Source organism: Condylostylus longicornis, unplaced genomic scaffold, assembly GCF_029603195.1.
Source record: "Condylostylus longicornis isolate FDR11 unplaced genomic scaffold, ASM2960319v2 ptg000057l, whole genome shotgun sequence".
Taxonomy (NCBI): Eukaryota; Metazoa; Arthropoda; class Insecta; order Diptera; family Dolichopodidae; genus Condylostylus; species Condylostylus longicornis.
In genome coordinates this window covers 871,608-891,620 of record NW_026578026.1, presented here as the reverse complement: position 1 = coordinate 891,620, position 20,013 = coordinate 871,608, and the positions used below count along the sequence as shown (strand labels likewise).

Sequence of the window (20,013 nt, the reverse complement as noted above, 5' to 3'; positions counted from 1 at the left end):
TAGATAATTTATTAAATTCATAATAATAATATGTTGCCATAAAGTACATACATACATACATAAACATGCATACCTAATAATTAATCCACCCAGTATATTTTTGAAATTAATTTAAAATTAGAAAAATTAAAATGCAAATATTAAAAAAAAAGAAAAAATTTCAATACAAATTTTGTGATTTTTAACAAAAAGATTGTTGTCAGGATTTCAAAGAATTATGGTCCGCCGGCAATACAATAAAATGACGATTTCAATCAGTTTTATCAGTGTTCGCTTCTCAATATGTATGCGAGATCAGAATGAGATCAGATACGAGTACAAACTCTTTCCTTTTTTTAATGTACAATCTGATGTTTGGTTAAAATATCATTTTGCCGTAATTTTAATAACTTCGTCGTAAATTTGCTAAGACTTAAATAATATTAGCTGCTATTTATGCTTGTCTTTTTTGTTTTGTATAATTTTGATGTTTAATTAAAAATGTTGTTGTTTATTAAATACACCGATTTCCTATAAAATTTCTATATTGCCTTTTTTATTCATTCTTTGGAGTTGCGTTTATCGAATTGTAGTGAAACATTTCACATAGCTTTTATATATAAGACATTATTTGAATAATGTTTTCTATTTTAAAATTTTGTACCCATTGCGGTCAGGCAACATATATGTATATTGCGGTCGGTTATGTGCTGATCACATTTCATTAAATTTTTGCACATACCAAAATTATTAAAGCTTTTCTTAAATAAATACAGAAATTAAAACAATTCTTAGAATAAGCGAATATTTGATAAATAATGAAAATGCTGAGTTAGAGTCTACTTGTTATACACTTTGTGGAATTGAATTTATTTTTAATTTTTGAAAACTAAGCTGTAACTTCAACATAGATTAAAAATATTTTAGGTTTTTTAATAATGAAAAGACGTGAAATCTTTAGCAACTGATTAATTTATGGTATAAATAGAATTAGTGGTAGCTGTTGATTGAGAATTTTGATTATTAATCAAATATTCCCCTATTCTAAGAATTATTTTAATTTCTGCTTTTATAAAAGTAAAGCTTTGATAAAATTTTTAATGAAATGAGTTAAAAAAATTTACGTATTATTACGTTATTAGTATGTGTGTCCCATACAACATTTAAACTCACAAAAATATTCCTTAAATATAATAGTACTCTAAAATTTTATGTATAGGTATATATGTAGTTGCCTTTGATGTGCATTTATCTATATAATTTACAGTAATATTACTTTTTTATTTCTCTTTTTATACCATTATATTTTTTTGTTGTTTTCTATTTCTGCTACTCCATATGATTGTATTGTCTGCTGTTATTTTCTTTTTTTCCTCTATTTTACAGTTTGCTGTCGTATTTACTGTTTACTTTTCGCTACATTTTATTTTTATTTTGTTTTTCATTTTCAAAGTATGTAGATAATTTTTCAACATATAAGGAAAAATTAGTTCATAAAAAAAAAAATGAAAAACTATTGCATTCTGTTGGTGCAAGGTGGGAGAAAATGAAATACAAAAGAAAAATAAAAAAAAAACAAAATTTCGAGGAAAATAATTTTTTTTTTTTTGTTTTTTCAAAAATTACTTTAAAAAATCAAAATGAAAATTCCAAGAAAATTTTTTTTAATTTTTTTTCTTCGTTTCATTCTTCTCGTATTTGTAGAAATTTTTTTTTTTGCGAAATATTGAGGTCTATTGTCTCTTGTTTTCTCCTCTTTATGTTTCCTATTATGAAATCCAATAAAAGAATTTAAGTGAAAGGTCTATATATAAGCTAAAAATGATTTAGAACAAGAAGATCTCCAGAGAACTTTGACATTGAGATTTTTCGAATCCAAAATATACTCTTCTTGTCTTTCTCATCAAATCTTTTTAGAAATTATTTACAAATTTAGTTAGAAAATTTTTTTGAAGATTGTCTGCCCTTTCGAGGTTCCAAGACTTACAAAAAAAAAATTAACAAAAGCCTGAAAAAAATTCAAATTCAAGAGAAGTTCGAGTCTGACAGAATCTCAATTTTGAGAGAAGTTCGTACTCAACAGGAGTTTAAAGTTGAGAGAAGTTCGAGAGTAGTTCGAGATCAAGAAAAATTTAAGTTTTCGGGAGAAAATCGAGTTCAAGAGAAGTTCGAATTCAAAAGAAGTTCGAGTTCAAGAGGAGTTCGAGTTCCAGAGTAATTTGAGTTCAAGCGGAGTTCGAGTAATGCACTACGATTTGAACATGGGGAGTTCAAATGTAAAGTGCACATACCAAAGTGAATATACCCTTTACGAAGAGCAGGGTATAAAAAAAAAAATTTTTTTTTTCTTCTTTTCTGTACCGTTTTTTAACGTGTCGTTTCGCTTTCCATTATTAATATTAACCAACATCATACTCTTTTTCTCTTTTTTTTTTCATTCATTATAATTCTTTTTTTTTGTTATTTTAAAAGAATGGGGCGGAAAATTTTTTTTTTTACATTTTGTTCAAGTATAACAAAAAACCAACAGTATGACTTACCAAAAAAAAAAAAAGAAAGCATATTTGAAAAATTGAAATAATGAAACAAAATTAAATTTAAAATTAGCGCGTGTTCATTGAAATCGCAGATATACTACAAAAAAAAAAAAAAAAAAAAAACAAGAGTACGTGCGTATAGAAATAAAAGAAACAAATAAACAAAAATTACAAAAGAAAACGCGCTGTGCAAAAAATTTTATGAATTATTGAAATGATAAAGGAAATATGAAGGGACCTAAAGTGGTGTCAAGAGGGCGTCGCAGTTATATACATATTTTTAGTTCTTCTCCATTATATACATATGTACATATTTATTTTTGTTCTTCATAAGGTTAATAATAATAATAATTGTTGCTTTTGCCGCACTTTATTTATTTGTTACAAAAATTAAAAAAAAAAAAAAAAACAGAAAAACAAATAATGAAATTAAAAATAATAAAAGACAAAAATTAAATATATTTTTTTTCTTGTGTTTTGTTACAATATGCACAACATAAGACATTAAACTTTTATATATACCTATATGCAAATATATTATGATAACGCATACAGAGTGCTGTCACAAACTCTTGATTAATATCTTGCCGAGTTAATAATGTGCATGGTTTTGAATTCAAATAAGAATAAGCAGAAACCTGAATTGAGTCCAATTCATACTTAAAACTAAATCGGTTTCTATTCGTCTTTGAACCTATGCGTACGTTTCTGTCTTTTATACTGCGTTATATAAAGGTCAATGATTTATTTTAATATTAGATTATAAATAAATATGTAGCAGAATATAAAAAGAATAATAATCTCTATAAAAGGGAATTAAACGAGGATCACAATTGCAAATGATTATAATGAATACATATAGAACGGTATAACAATATCGATATTTATCAAACGAAATTTCTCTTTTATGTGTCAAATTCATAAGTGCATCAATTGTGCACTTAAACGGAATTTTTTTTATAAATGCGCGTTTCTCATTTAAATTTTAAAAAATTAGTTGAACTGATTAATATAAATTTATCGTTTAACTTAATGGAAATTTCTTCATGCAACTGCAGAACGTAATCAAAGGAACGAGTTAAAGGCAGAAAAATTAATTAAAAAATTTTTCTTCTCGAACTGGACTCGAACCAGTGATCTACCGCTTTCTAGGCGGACGCTCTACCAACTGAGCTACAGAGGCATGAAGAAATTGCCGACGAAATGTTCTCTAGTCGACGAAATGATATATCGTATATATTATTTAAAATTAATATATTAATTCAATTTATTAATAAATATTCCAAAATTAATCCTTATCAATTATTTTTATTATTATATTACTTTTCCTTTCTCAATTTCATATATTGTATATACATACATACATATGCATGTAATATTTCGAAATGATTGGTAAGACCAATTATAAAACTTTCATAAGCAAATCTAATATAATAAAATTTATAATAGTGTTATATTCTATAATAATGTATATGTATACAATTCCACCTGCATTCATAAATATATATATAATATATATATGTTAGTTTGTAATATTTATAATAATAATTATATTATTATATACTTTAATATTAATAATGGTACATATAAAACTGTACTATATGTACATATATATACAGGGTGTTCGAGACTCAATGGTATTGCAGGAACAGGGAAACATTTTTTTGGGCCCTTGTTCTCGTGTTATAAGGCCTCAAAGTTGGAATTTATAAAAACCGTCTATTTTTCGAGTTTTTATTTATAACTCGGGAAATATGACAGAAAAATTCAACTTTGTATGCTCATTTTTTAGCTAGTAAAATTCTTCTAACGGTATACCAGTGATTGCAAAGACTTTTTTTAATTTCATAATCAAGAGCAAAGACAAAATTTTCCTAAAATTTTTACTAAATTTTCGTTTAACCCTCGTTTTACTCATAATTCCACGTTATTAATCCATCGTTCTTTTACAGGAACAAGAGCCTTATATTGTAATCTTCATTTTAATATAAGTTAATTTTATTTTTATACCTGTGGGAACGTATGTTCGAAGGGTATAAAAAAATTTGCCTTACCGTTTGTAACGCTAAGAAATAATGTTCTGAGCTATAGGCTCAAGAGTATGTTTTTGGCCAGCGTCGAATTCTAGTTCGATTTAGCTTCGTCTGCCCGTTAGTCCGTCCGTCCCAACGATAACTCAAAAACTAATTGAGCTAAGTTCACCAAATTTTCCCAAATTATTTATTATAGTAAATGACAGAACTCTATTCAAATTGGATATGATGGAGGTATTGGTTCGGATAGCTGCCATACAACTTCAAAATTTATTTCACAATATCTTAGAAACTATAAATGCTTTTGTATTGAAATCTCACACAAACGAATATATTAGTAGGGCTAATGTGTTTGATAAAAGTTGTTGAAATTGCTTTGTTCCTTATGATAACTGCCATACAACTTCAATTGTAGTTTGGCGATATCTTAGAAAGTATATTGAAAACACAGTACTGAAATTTTGCATAAATTAATATGGTAATACGGCAGCTTAAAGTCATAGTTTGTCCGATAGTCAGCTATGACGTATTAAATCGCATATGGGATTTTATTCGTCTGAATTCATTCTATCACCTTTTACGGAAATACCATTGAGTCGCGGACACCCGGTATATATGAAAATATATATAAGTATAACAATACAAGAGCGCATAAGAATGGAAAGAAAAATATTTTTTTTTAATTTCAAGTTTCTTTTCCATCTATCTTATAATATGCTTTAAATAATATAAATAATGAATGAAATAAAAAATATAAATATAAAACAAAACATTTTTACAATATTATAGAAGAATGAAAAAAAAATAAAACAATTTTCATTTTTTAAATTATGAGTATATTTTATAATATGTATAGAAAAAATAAAAACAAACTGTATAAGTTTTGTGTAGAAATGTTGGTGTATATTTGAAAAATTTTCTATAATTATTTCTATATATCATATTTAATTTGACAATTATGTAAATCTATTTTGGCATATCGCATTTTTAATTTTTCATCTTATAAAAATTTTCATATTTTAATATAAACGAGAAAAAATAGAGTTGACCGTGTCAACTCTGCGATACCCATTCGAATTTGTTATCCTATGTGCGAATAAATATGCCATAGTTGACTATGGGACAGACTATGACTTTAAGTTGTCGTGTTACCATATTATTTTATGCAAAATTTCGGTATTGTGTTTTCAATATTTTCTAAAATTTGGCCAAACTACTATTGAAGTTGTAAGACAAGAGCCAAGGAATTTCAACGACTTTTAACAAACACAGTGGCCCTGCTAATAAATTCGTTTGTGCGAAATTTCAATATCACAGCTTTTACAGTTTCTGAGATATAACCAAAAACTTTTGCAGTTGTATGACAGCTACCAAAAAGAGCTAAACAATTTCAACAACTTTTATCAAACAAATTGGCCCTACAAATTTTATAGTTCCTAAGATATAGTTAAATAAATTTTGAAGTTGTAGCTACCCGAAGCGGTGCCCGATCATGTTAAATTTTAATAGGGTTCTGGCACTTATTACAATTAATCATTTATGAGAATTTGATGAACTTAGCCCAATTAGTTTTTGAGTTATCGTTGGGACGAACGAACGGATAGATGGACAGACAAGGCTAAATCGATTCAGAATTAGACGCTCATGAAAAACATGTGAGTGTATATCTCAGACCATTATTTCTTAGCGTTACAAACGGTTTGGCAAATTTCGTATACCCTTCGAACGTATGTTCGTACGGATATAAAAATATAATATAATATATGAAAGTTACAGGGTTTTTGCATTTTTGATTTCGATGGAACGGAATCGCGCTTCGTTCATTCGAAAGGAATATAAATGAAATGAGTCGGACGGATGGAACGGGCTGTACGGAACGGAATTACTTTCTTTTTGCTATACTCTTTCAAAAGCTCATTGTATTACATACTCTTTCAGCTCTATTTTATTCTTGTAACTCATTTTTTATACAACTATTTTCGATTAACTGCACTAAACCACGCTGACTTGATTTTTCTCCTATTATACAACGAAAAAACTGTAACAAATCTTAATCACAATATAAGCTGTTCTATATATTCATAAAAATTTCATTATTGCACTAACTACTTTACTAATAGTTTACTGATGATATTTTTAAACAAAATAGATTTTCAAAATTTTGTATATAAATATAAATATAGTGCATTTTCCACTATATGTCATTTTGAAAAAGACTTTTATAATATCGAAAAGCCCAGTTAATTGAATCAAAAAGTTTTGTATTTTGTTTTGGCGTTATTAATCAAGGGGGCAACTGGATAATTAGACGAGTCAATATTAAATGGAATGAAATGGAACGAAACGCTAACAGGATGGAATGGTGCACATACAACGCTACAGAACATTGTTGAATTTACATATTGCGAATATAGCTGTAATAGACTGCAAAACACAAAATTTGTAAATTTAAAAAATAACCCTGTATTAAAAATTTAAAAATTGAAATATTTAAATTTGGTAAAATTTATTATATATATATATATATATATTTGAAGACATTGTATGTATAATATAAAAAAATAATAATAATAAAAATTAAAAAAATAAAAAGTACTCCTTTTGAAATATTTTTGACATGATTATAACCTTCCGCATTTGTTATTGTTGTTGACCTCTTTTTATTTTATTTTAGTTATATAAATATGTATATATAAAAATATTATTATTATTGTTATATTTTTGATTATTTTTCTTTTTACTATAAAAAAATAAAAAAATTCAAGGTTTTGATATTTTAAAATTCATCAATATACCCTTAAATTCGCCTACATATGCTGCGAAATATGATTTATGTAATTTCCGAACCTGACGTACAAGCATTTAAAACTTCACTTTCCGAATTATTGCACTATACTTTACCCATTTTTGTACTTACCTAATAGAAAAAGTAAATTCCAAACAAATTTCTGGATATACGGTAGAAGAGGTTTTGTGAAATTAATACCAATATGCTCATGCAATCCAGCTAGGTTTGTGATTCGAAAATTTTAAAATTCATACAATATTTATTTAATTAACTGAATTTCTATAGAAATTTTTAATATTTTTTTATATTTTTTTTTCATTTCAGGTAAGTCTTCACAGAAAATAACTTTATTTAAAAGAAAAAAATTAATGGGTAATTTAAATTTTCCTAAAGGTAAAAAAATTTTTCTTAATAATTAACTATATTATTTAAATAAATATTAATATTGCAATAATTACAATTTTTTTTATGTTTCACGGCAATGTTAATTTATAATATTAAAAGTATATGATTGTTTATAAAATGTTCAAAAACAATATGATAATAAATAATGATGATTCCAATAACACATTTGCTTGAAAATGAGAATTTGAGTTTAAATTGGCGTGATTGCAGTACGGTAATTTTTGGTAGTCATTTAAATATATAAAATAAATATTAGACTTAAAGTACTAAGGTACGTCTTAGTTTAAAGTCACTAAGATCAGATTTCTGATAGTGTATAACTAGCTGAAACATAATTGCTCTGCCTTTTCTAACATACCTTCTTTAACTGCTTGAAAAGTACTTGCTTTTCTAGTAAACTGTCAATTTCAAATAATTAATTAAAACTAGAATTACATTTTATGAATTTTCTTATATTCTATAATTGTTAATCTAATTGCAAAAGAATTTTCGTTGAAGAAATGAAAACTCATAAGTATTTATTATTTAATTCGAAACCATAATTAATGTAATATATTAAAATATTTTATTTTTGTATAACAATATTCAAATAAAACATCTCAAGTTCAATCACAAGTTGAATTTATTTTCAAATACTTTAACATTTATTATACAAAATGCAGGACAAAAATATATGGAAGAGCTTAAAAATTTAATTTTTTTTTAACCAACAGAAAAACAAAAAACAAAATAAAATAAAAATAAAAATGTAATGATCCTTTTTGTCCTTTAAAACAACAATCGCTATTTTTTTTTTTTGTTATACAATATTTATTTCCATCTTATGTAAAAAAAAATCTAATAAATTCAGTCCATACAAGAGACTTCTCTTTTTTCACTTTATAACAATATGCAAGAAAAAAATATTAGTGTTACCGTATTGAATTCAATGACCACCTACTTATATACCTAACTTCCAGTATTTATCCTGTAATTAAAATAAATTGTTACAAAAACTTTTAATTTAAAACGAGAAAAAATAGAGTTGACCGTACGAATATTTGCTATCCTATGTGCGAATAAATATGTCAAAGCTAACTATGGGACAGACTATAAACTTTAAGTTACCATATTAATTTATGCAAAATTTCAGTACTGGGTTTTCAATATTTTCTAAAATATTTTCTTCAAATAACTTTTGAAGTTGTATGGTTGCTATCAGAAGGAGCCCAGTAATTTCAACGACTTTTATCAAACACATTGGCTCTACTAATATACTCGTTTGTGTGAAATTTCAATATCACAACTTTTATAGTTTTTGAGATATAGTCAAATAAATTTTGAAATTACGTGGCACATATCCGAACCAGTACCTCCATCATATCCAATTTGAATAGGGTTCTGGCATTTACTAGAATAAATAAATTGTAAAAATTTAGTGAACTTAGCTCAATTAGTTTTTGAGTTATCGTTGGGACGAACGGACGGACGGGCGGACATACAAAGCTAAATCGAACTAGAATTCGACGCTGGCCAAAAATAATACTCTTGAGCCTATATCTCAGACTATTATTTCTTAGCGTTACAAACGGTAAGGCAAATTTAATATAACCTTCAAACATACGTTCTTAAACCTTAATTCTTAAACCAGCATATAATTTTTAACCTTAAATTTCTAATTATTAAATTTTTTTCATAAAATTTACCATAAAAATTTTATATATAGTAATTTATTTCTATATTCAAATGAAAGCGGCCACACTAGAAATTGCTGCTTATATGTATATGAAAAAAACTGTAAATAAAACTAAAATATCCTTTTTAAAAAAGAAAAAACCAAATAATAGTCTTGTTTTTATTCTCTATGGAAATTAACAATAAAAAAAAAAAAAAAAGAATTTTTTTTTTATTACCCCACTGTTGAACATATTCTTTTTATTTTAACCCCTTTAAGTCAATTTTATGGCTAGCAAAATAAAGTGATATATATAAAAGGGCAAAGGCTCCGTTTAACAGCAATAACACAACACTTTTTTTTTTATTTTTTTATATTGGGATTTCTTTGTGGTTATACGCTTTTACAATGATAATATTGATAATAATAGTAAAATCAATATTATTTTAAATTATTTTTATTGGAAACAACAATTGGAAATAACAAGCGCATTCAACAAATATTTTTACAAGGAAAATTTATATATACCTTATATATATAAATCGCGAATCCCATGTTAAACGAAACAGAATATTCCACAAACAAAATGTAACATAGAAGAATCAATAAAGATTATTGAGCCCCAATAACATATACTTGAGGATATTTTGAAAAAACTGATTTCGGGAATGTATTCAAAATATCGTGATATTCGATACTTATTCGAAATCGGGTAGGAGTGCTACATATATTTTAATTATTTTAAACTTAAATAAAAATATAAACAAAATCAAAATTGAAAAGTTTCAAATTTATCAATAATAGAAACGTTTCAAGTCACACAAAATATAACCAAAATATAACCAACAACGAACAACGGTGCAACGTTTCCAAAAAAAAATTAATTATTTTTTCTATTCTTCTCAACAATCTAGAATATCAATCTAGTGACCCTAAATATTATATAAAACTATTGAGGTGAATTGAGTAAGTTCTCATTATTTCTAACATTTTAAGAATATTTGCTTCATTTTTTTGGCCAAATTTTTCGATAACTAACATGAAGTATCCGAAAAATATTATGTACATTATGTATATACCTGTATACTCATGTATAATGACGGTAATATTCTAAGAATTTCAAAAATTTAAAGTAATTTCATTTAAAGGGCACACTTTTTAACAATAAAAAAAAAGGGAAGAAAAAAAAACAAAGGCAAAAATTTATTTTTAATGTGGTCAATATTTTTTTTATACAATCTATAAGTACATAATAACATCCTTCTTTTCTTAATAATAATTTTCATTTTGACAAATCGATTTTATTTTTATTATATGAGGTTGCATTTATACAATAAGAAAATTCTTTATTTTTCCTTCCTTTTTTTTTTAAATTCCCCAGAATATTGTATAAAAAAGAAGAGCAATTTACCTATATAATATTCCGTAAGATTTGAAAAAACATTTAACCCCTCAATTTTCAATTCTCAATTAGGATTTAGGGATTATAATTGATCGTTCTACTAAACAATATTTTCAACAAATCTTAACTTTAACACCTGAGATTCATGCTGACTGACGCATGTGAAAAGCAAACATGAATGGAAAAATGGAAAACGATTTTCGGATTAATGCGTAATGCAATTTTATCGATTTCTTGCGATAGCAACGTCTTGGATTTTGAAACGAATGAAAGCATTCATCGATCACAATTCCAAATTGTGGCGAATTTTTCAAATTCATTCGCTTCGCGATCATGATTTGAAGTTGTGAGATTACAACTTCAAAAAAAAAACAGAAACGTAGTTTCTGATGCACAAATTTTCATTTTTTTTTTATTTTCATTTTCCCCACACTTGTAAAAAAGTATTGTGTATTTTAACAAAATATAAAATTTCATTCTAAAATATTTTGTATATGTGGATGAATATTATCACTCATTTCAGAAAGAAAGAGAATTTCCCTAAAAATAGAAAAAAAAAATAAGAAAAAAAAGAAAAGAATTTTGTATAATTGAAAAATATTTTTTGTTCAAGTGCGCAACAGATAAAACAGATAAAATAAAGCAGAATTACAAGAAAATTAGTTCCCGTGGGTCCGACTTTAAACTCCCCTCCCCCATTCTATCAACAAAAAAAAAAAATGTAAAATAAATCTATATGAGTTATATGAGCCACATTTTTTTTTAAACTACATTAAATTTTATAAAATTTGAGTAAATGAATGTTTATTTTCATTTTTTTACCGACCGCAATTGCATACAACAAGGGAGGTTATGTAATGCCAACAAATTTGGCTTATCGAGTTTGCAGTGGGAACGCATTCTTCCGTAGTAGGGAAGCAAAAATCAATCATTATGAAGAAAATATTCAACAGATTTACTAGGAATTTCATATATAAGCTTCGCTCGACCGTCCGCGAAACCTCCTAACTTTTGGAAGAAACCAGGCGTCAGCCACTGGACGTTTACTACGGACCAGATATACATTTTTGCGTATATAAAGAGGAATAATCAACCGATTTCATTGAAATTTAATATTTAAATTCGTAGTGTTAAAACAATGAATTAATAAAGTTTTTGGAAAGATAAGGGCTCGAAAACTGATCTTGGGGCCGATTTTGCATTTTTTTACCATATCTACAGCACGGATTGATTGAATTTCTTGAAATTTAATATTTGAGTTCTGGTTGTTAACGAAATTAACCGGTCAACTTTTCAGGGAATTCGGGTAGCACAAAGCGAAATTCTACTAAGAGCCAAATTTACATTTTTCTAGGTATGTTAACTATAAGCTTACTAATGCCCTGAAAATTGGAGAGAAGTATTTAACAGACATTTTTATAATATTCTGTTACACTTTCACTTAACTAGACAAAACGCATTGTGGTCGGTTATGTGCTGACCACATCAAATTTTTTTAATCTACGGTCACTAAAGGAAGCTCAATAAGTAAATATGAAAAAAATTTACAAGTTTAAACAATATGTTTAAGAAATATTTTCCATTCAAAGAACATAATATAATCAATTATTATGGCCAAACATGAAGGCTGCGTGTATAGTTAATTTTGGAAATTCACAATTGAAATAAAAAATAAATATGAAAATTATAAAAATTTACATGAATTTTAGGAATTGGTGTTCTATAAATTTGGTCTTTTTGAAAAAACTATAGTTTATTATGAAGATTTTCCAAAAATTATAAAGATTTGAATCTGAAATTGAAAATCAAATTAAGACATTTTTCGTTTAAAATATTTTTATATTATAAAAATTAATTCTGTAATATTGATCTTGAAATTTGATACAACCACAGATAATCAAAATTTTCATAATTATATTAAAAAATTTAATTTAAAATTTTCAATTTATTTGTTGAATTTTTGAATAAAAATGACAATATAGCTTAAGTGAGAACATTAATTTTTTCCAATTCAAAATGTGTTCGAATCTAGAATGAAATCCCAATCTAGAATGAACTTAAAGTGAACTTAAAAATGTGACCTTATCTATATATTCATTACCATGTTAAACAATTTTTGAAAGCACTAACAATACAGCACTGCAATAATTTTAATAATGCGACATTGTGTGTACCATTTAAAAAAAATTTGCAAAACTATATACTTAGTTTTAATTTTCTAAATTTCTAAAATTATATTTGACAAGTGCATGTAGAATATACGCATACACATATATATATATATATATATACATATATAAATATTTTTATGTACAGTTTCAGTTGAAAAAAAATCAAAGAAAAAAAATTTTTTTTTTATATAAAAAAAAAAGAACACGCAAGAACAAAAATAAAATAATAACAAATAATTTTTACTTATATGAATGAAATTTCTGATATTTTGTATATTGCACCCTCAGCAAAAGCAAAGAAAAACAGTAAAACTTTCAGTTAAAGGAACACAAGTTTCAAATCCAAATATTTTGTTTTGAGATAATTGAGAGAGAAGTTTGGTTAAATACAAATATTATCTAAATTTAATTGCAAATTTGCTGATGTCAAAATAAATTGTTTATTAATAAGAGAAGTTCATTATATCATGAGTTGTTCATTGTTGATTGGTATATAACAATAAAGTAGGGTCAAACCAATGTTTTGTATTGTAGCACTTTTCCCTTCAACTAGTGAAAATTCTGCTTTTAAAAAAAGTGTATGTATATCTATCACACTATTAAAATTATTTTTATTCATATGCAAAACTATTTCTAGAATTGCATATATTTGGGATGAACGATTTATGCAGTTTTTGAAATAAAGCAAAAATTAATATAAATTGGGGTTAACATTATGCTCGATTTTAAGGTTTAATTGTGTGAGTTAAGAAAAATAATTATATTTTTTAATGTCATGGAATTTACCGTTAGCTTTTTGTGTTTATAGAAATTTGAAAAAGCTTGCGGTTTCGGGGAAATATAAGGTGTCAAAAATTCAAATTTTACAAATTTCAAGAGGCGATAACTTGAGAGGGGGTGGAGATGGAAAAAAATTTTCTTCTAACGAAATGAACTATTTGTTAATGTCTAAAAGCCCCTAAAATTCAAGCTTCTACAGGCTGGGGTCTAGAGTAAAAGCGAATTTGAAAAAAAAAAAGACTTTATATAACGGTAAATTTGAACGGCCATTTTGTTTTTCAAAAGTTTAACTATAGTATACGCGCTAGGGGAAGCAAGCCACTGCCTTTCTGCATTTGCAAAATGCATATGTTTCATTGCAACAAATAGTTAAAAAAGGCAATTTTTAGGGTTTTGGGGGGGTATAATTTCTAGAGGGGAGGAGATAGGTAAAAATTTTGTTCTACGGAGATAAGTTTCTAGCAAAGATCTATTTGCGTACATAATTTCAGCTTTCTAATATGTAGAAATACCTTATATACAGTTAAATTTACAAATTGAATATAACATTTTTTTGTCGCCCCCCCCCCCCCCTCCCCTCCTCACACAATTCCACAAAGTCTATTCAACATTAGTTTATGTCGATCTGCAATATTTAGTGTAAAATATTAAAATATGCTAATTATTGTATGTATAATTGTAAGAAGAGTTCGGTTAAATGCATTTTGTATGAGAATATTGTAACCTTTTTTACAAAAACTTAATTTTTTGTGATTATTATTGCAACTTTAGTTAAAACTCATATATGTTCAAGCAATATATATGTAAATCAATAAATAATAAAAGTTATACGATGTCTTGTTAATGTAAATCACTTTAGAATAATGTTCCAGAAACTGAACCTTTGCAAATGCAAAATAAAATATTTAAAAGCCTCTTGAACAACTTGAAACAAAAGGTTTTTTTATATTTGTGGAATTTCTATTAAAGCTAGGTTTACAAAAATTTTGTAGGTATATGCCCATGGTTATAGAGCATTCACAGAAATAGGGAACAGCTTTCATTGCAAGTGTACTTAGAATAGTTCTAATTTGAGCCGTCGATTAATATTTAAATAGTACAATAATAAGTAATACGCAAATATTTGCTATTCTTAAATAATTCCCAAATTTTTAAAAGACAACTATAAAAAATATAAAAAATTCAATCTAATTCTAACAGCTATAGATATATATATATATAAAAATATTTTAAATTTCAAGAACACATGTCGCCAAGATCTATTCGCATAATCACGAATAAGAACTGTATAAAGTATGTACTTAAAACAAGAAAAAAAAAACTAAAAACGGAAAAGATTGACAAAACGATATATTTAAGTAAATAAATTCAAAATAAATTAAAATAGAAAATAAAAAACTAGATCCGTAATGAGAAAGGAAAAATACACTAAATATAAAAAAAAGGAAGAAAAGAAAATATGATTAATGGCAATCAAAACAGGAAGTAGTGATATATTTTAAGAATATTTCACTTTTTCATATTCACATGATGAATTTTTCGCATTTATATGACTAGAAATATGAATTTGCATTAAAAATGAATAAAAGAAACAAATCCACATAAAAGAAAACTTCACTTTCTACAAAAAAAAAACACATCCCCGTACACTCACAAAATATATTTATACTACTTATTGTATGTATATCGATGATGAAGTGCACAGATATGCTAGATAAGGAGCACATTTTCTAAAATGCTCTTATTTATACATTAATACAAATTTTATACGGCCCTCTTTCTGTGGTATAGTTTCTGATATCCACATGGTACAGATAGGTTTAGTTCAAAGTCAAAGTAGCAATAAAAGCTAAGTTCCTTAGAATTTGCAAAAATTACTATTGCGAAAACTGATTTGAAGCACATCAGTTGGTATTAGCAATTTTTACCAATAATGTTATTACTCGAGCCACCGATTACAATGCTTTTTTTAAGGACTTTTCGCTTTTGCGATATGGAAAGAGCAAATGTAATTTTTTTTGAAAAAATCAAAAGCTGCTCCCAATTTTAATTTGAATACGTAATATAAATCACTATTCTTTATGTAATTGAATTTTTTTTTGGTGCAAATTTTTCGATTTTATTTTACGACCCAAAATTTTGGAACTAATCTAGGACGTAAATCGAGGGCCTGGTGTATATGCTAAGTACACTTATTTTTTGTACAAAAACTTAAATTTTATTGTAAAAATTTTATTTGAAATCAAAAACTCATTTAAGTTATCACTTAACTCGTTAAAATTACGTGGCTTCTTTTTGCAAATTTGCAAATTTTCAAATCGCTTCCTTGCAAAAATTTTAAATTTGCTACTTAGCACATCTGTGCTTTTTAGCATCGCCATATTAAAAATATAGTAAAAACCAAATAGATTGATGTTAAAAATATTAAAAAAAAATTGATCTAATTTTATACATTCATAAAATTATCAAGTTCCAAGGTTGATGCAACAAAACTGTTATATATTTCAAATATAAATATATAATATAAATATTTGTATTCAATTTTATCAAATTGATCGTCAATAAGCAATATTGCGACGTCTACAAAGTTTTGATATCTCGCCTTTTCAGTTACATTTCTCTTTATTCACTTTCAAATCGGAATATAGATTACTAATTTTTTAATCTAAAAAATTAAAGAGTGGTTATCTATGATTTTAGAATTATTTTCATACTAAGCAAAAATTTTTTGTTTATTATTCAATCTGAAATTCACAAAATTCTTTATAAAAACACGAAAATTTTTATTTTTGTTTATAAAATTTCTTTGTTTTTATTTGTTAAAACAAAAAAAATCTGATGTGATCAGCACATAACCGACCACAATGCTTATTGTCTAGTTAAGTGAAAGTGTTACAGAATATTATAAAAATGTATATTAAAAACTTTTCTCCAATTTTCAGGGCATTAGTAAGCTTAAAGTTAACATACCTAAAAAAATCTAAATTTGGCTCTTAGTAGAGTTTCGCTGTGTACTACCCGAATTCCCTGAAAAGTTCACCGGTTAATTTCGATAACAGCCAGAACTCAAATATTAAATTTCAAAAAATTCAATCAATCCATTCTGTAGATATGGTAATAAATGTAAAATCGGTCCCTGTTTGGGTTTCCGAGCTTTGATCTTTCCAAAAAACTTTATTAATTCATTGTTTTAACACTACGAATTTAAATATTAATTATTTCTCTTTATATACTACCGACAGACCGACATCTCTTTTAAAATAGTTTATTTACGTTTCCCCACTATTGAGAATAGCGTTTCCGCCGAAAACTTGACATCCCAAATTTGGTGCTACTCGTATCACATAACCTACCACATTGTGTACAATGCGATCTGTAAATATTTAAGGACCGTCAAAAAATACTCCTTCAGTTTTTACATAAAAGATTAAATTAAATTTAAGAAAAAATAAAAATAAAAGTGAATCAGCCTTAATACATAAAAAAAATTTGCAAGTGTAAATGAGTTATAAGAGAAAAAAACAATAAGAAGAAAATTCGATTAACGAAGCCCGGATGTACTGTAAATGAAAAATTTTCAATCATTGTTTTTTTTTTTTCACCTAATATTTTTTTAATACTGTACGTAAATTGTAAATTTATATTCAATATTTTTAATATATGAAATATTGTTGAATAGGTCAACATTTTTATAACGAAATATTATTTTTTTGTTTTGTTAAAACTCAAAGAGAGAAAAAATAAATTAAAAATTAATAACAATAAAGATGGATCAAAGCCGGTGGTTTGTAAAGAAGCACTTTTCCCCATGAACAAGTGATAAATTACTTTTAAAATTAGTTTATTATACATTAATTAAATTGCTTTTATTTATACAGCACAATATATAAATTTATTGCATACTTTTAGGGACAACACAAAAATTGAAAGACATATTACTTGAATTGGAAGATAAATTTTGTGTATTTAGATAAATGATTATAATTTTTGATGACTTGACATTCACCTTTTCTCTTTTAGAGAAATTTGAAAAAAGCTTCCAGTTTCGCTAATATAAGTCAGCGAAAATTCAATTTTACGAATTTCGAAAGTTAATAAATTAGGATGGAGTGAAAGTAGGAAAAAACTTTTCTTCGAATGAAATAAATTATTTATATTAGTGTCAGTTGCTAAAATTTTAGACTATAACAAGTTTGCCATTTTGTGTTTATACCCATACGAACGTGTGTTCAAAAGGTATACTAAATTTGCCTTGTCGTTTGCAACGCTGAAAAATAACATTCTAAGATATAGACGTTATAAAAGATATGTTTTTAATCTAGTCCATATCAGCGATAACTCAAAAACTAATTGAGCTAAGTTCAAAATTTTCACAAATTATTTATTATAGGGCCATGTTTGACAAAAGTCATTGAATTTGTTATGGTTTCTTCTGGTAGCTGCCATTCAACTTGAAAAGGAATTTGGAGATATCTTAAAAACTGTTCAACCTACAGTACTGAAATTTTGAAAAATAAAATATTGTAAAATTGCAGCTAAATTCATTGAAAGTTGTTGAGATCTTATGATAGCTGCCATACGTAAAATAATATATCATATAAATTTCGTGTGTAGTCTGTCCCATAGTTATACTATGGCATATTTACTCGCATATAGGATAAAAAAATTCGTAGGGGTATCATAGAATTGACACAGTTAATTCTATTTTTCTCGTTTTGATATTTAATTGTGCTATGCTGCGATAAGAGCGAGGCATATTGCTACCTTTATGCGTTTACGAAATTTCAAAATTGTTTCTGATTTTGTTACAATCAATACTCAAAAAAGGATATTTTAGACCTTTAAATAAAATTTTACAAAACATTTATTTCCGCATACAATTTCAGCTCTCTATCTTAAAAGGTGTAAAAGTTTTGTAATCATACACACAGACACAGAGGGTCGGACGAACAGAATGAAACTATTTTTTCTTTTTGTAAAAATGCTAAAAAATAAAATTTTATTTTATAAAAAGGGAAATATTTTTGAAATACATAAAATTTTAACAATTTTCTAGTTATTTCTTTCACAGCAGGATATTTTTAGATATCCTGTATTTAATAACAACAACAGCAGGTAAAAAAAACGAAAAGAAAACAAAATATTTTGATAACATGAATAACAAATGAACACAGTAAATTTTTTTGACGAAAAATCACAATATATATATATATATATATATATATATATATAAATTTTCACATATGTGTACAAAGAATTTAATATAATTTTGCAAAATATAATTATTATTTTTACACATTTTGCTAATTTTCAAAATATATAAATTCAAATCTGCAGGATGTCCCACATATTAGTATATATATTAATATATTTTCTACAATATCAAAAGCCCTAAAATGTAGTTCATAATTTTTTTAAATGTAAGAAATTAAGAAACAAAAAAAAATTGTTTAACTAAATTAAGAAATAAGCTTTAATATAATTAATTACTTGAAAATGTAATTACTTCTAGTAAAATAAAAAATATTGTAATAGCTATTAAAGAAATGAAAATTTTGGACAATACATGTATCTTAAATATGCAATCATAAATACATATATATAATGTTTAAATAATTAACCCATATACTTTAAATTATTACACTAATAACCCCAACATGGTTAAAACCCCAAATGTACCATAAAAAAACAGTATTATTATGTCTACAGTTCTTCATTCTAATCAGATCTGCGTGTCGAATAGTTATATCGAACCCCAAAATAAAGTTGTGTATAGCCTTTTCGAGATTATGTTAAATTACATACACATAATTATGTTCCTTAAATGATACGCCAAAATTTATTTTTATACAACATCTCGAAGCTATAATTTAATAGATTCATTCGAGTTTACCATTTAATTCGTAAATCTAAGTATACAAATTTATTTTTAAAATTAATTGCGTCTCCATACAATCATTTTATATTTGTAAATGTAAAATAGTAAATACAATATTGACGAATTTTCATAATGTCCTTTTACTTTTTTTTAACCAAATCTCAATGATTCCCAAGTAAAAAAAAAAAAAAAATCATATTAATTTTTATGTTATTCGTATGCTTACTTTAAAAAAGACACTCGCCACACACTTTCGCAAAACCTACATTCTTAATACAATTTATTTGTATACAATAATAAGTGACCTGTGTTCAACTTCCAATTTTTTTTTTCCTCCAAAATAATATTTTGTTATTTTAGTGTATATACGAAATAATAAATTGTTA

General features: G+C 25.8%; 2 protein-coding genes across 2 annotated transcripts in view; both read left to right on the top strand.

Annotated features, from left to right (window-relative positions):
* LOC129612137 (GATA zinc finger domain-containing protein 13-like) overlaps positions 1-8,104 on the top strand; it is a 79,017-nt gene extending 70,913 nt beyond the window's left edge. Inside the window, exon 3 of the mRNA XM_055525652.1 lies at positions 7,662-8,104. Within this exon, the coding sequence (XP_055381627.1) occupies positions 7,662-7,682 (21 nt within the window). The 3' untranslated portion in view covers positions 7,683-8,104. The remainder of the gene's footprint in view (positions 1-7,661) is intronic.
* LOC129612141 (transcription factor Sox-5-like) overlaps positions 7,891-20,013 on the top strand; it is a 64,034-nt gene continuing 51,911 nt past the window's right edge. Inside the window, exon 1 of the mRNA XM_055525655.1 lies at positions 7,891-7,956. Within this exon, the coding sequence (XP_055381630.1) occupies positions 7,891-7,956 (66 nt within the window). The remainder of the gene's footprint in view (positions 7,957-20,013) is intronic.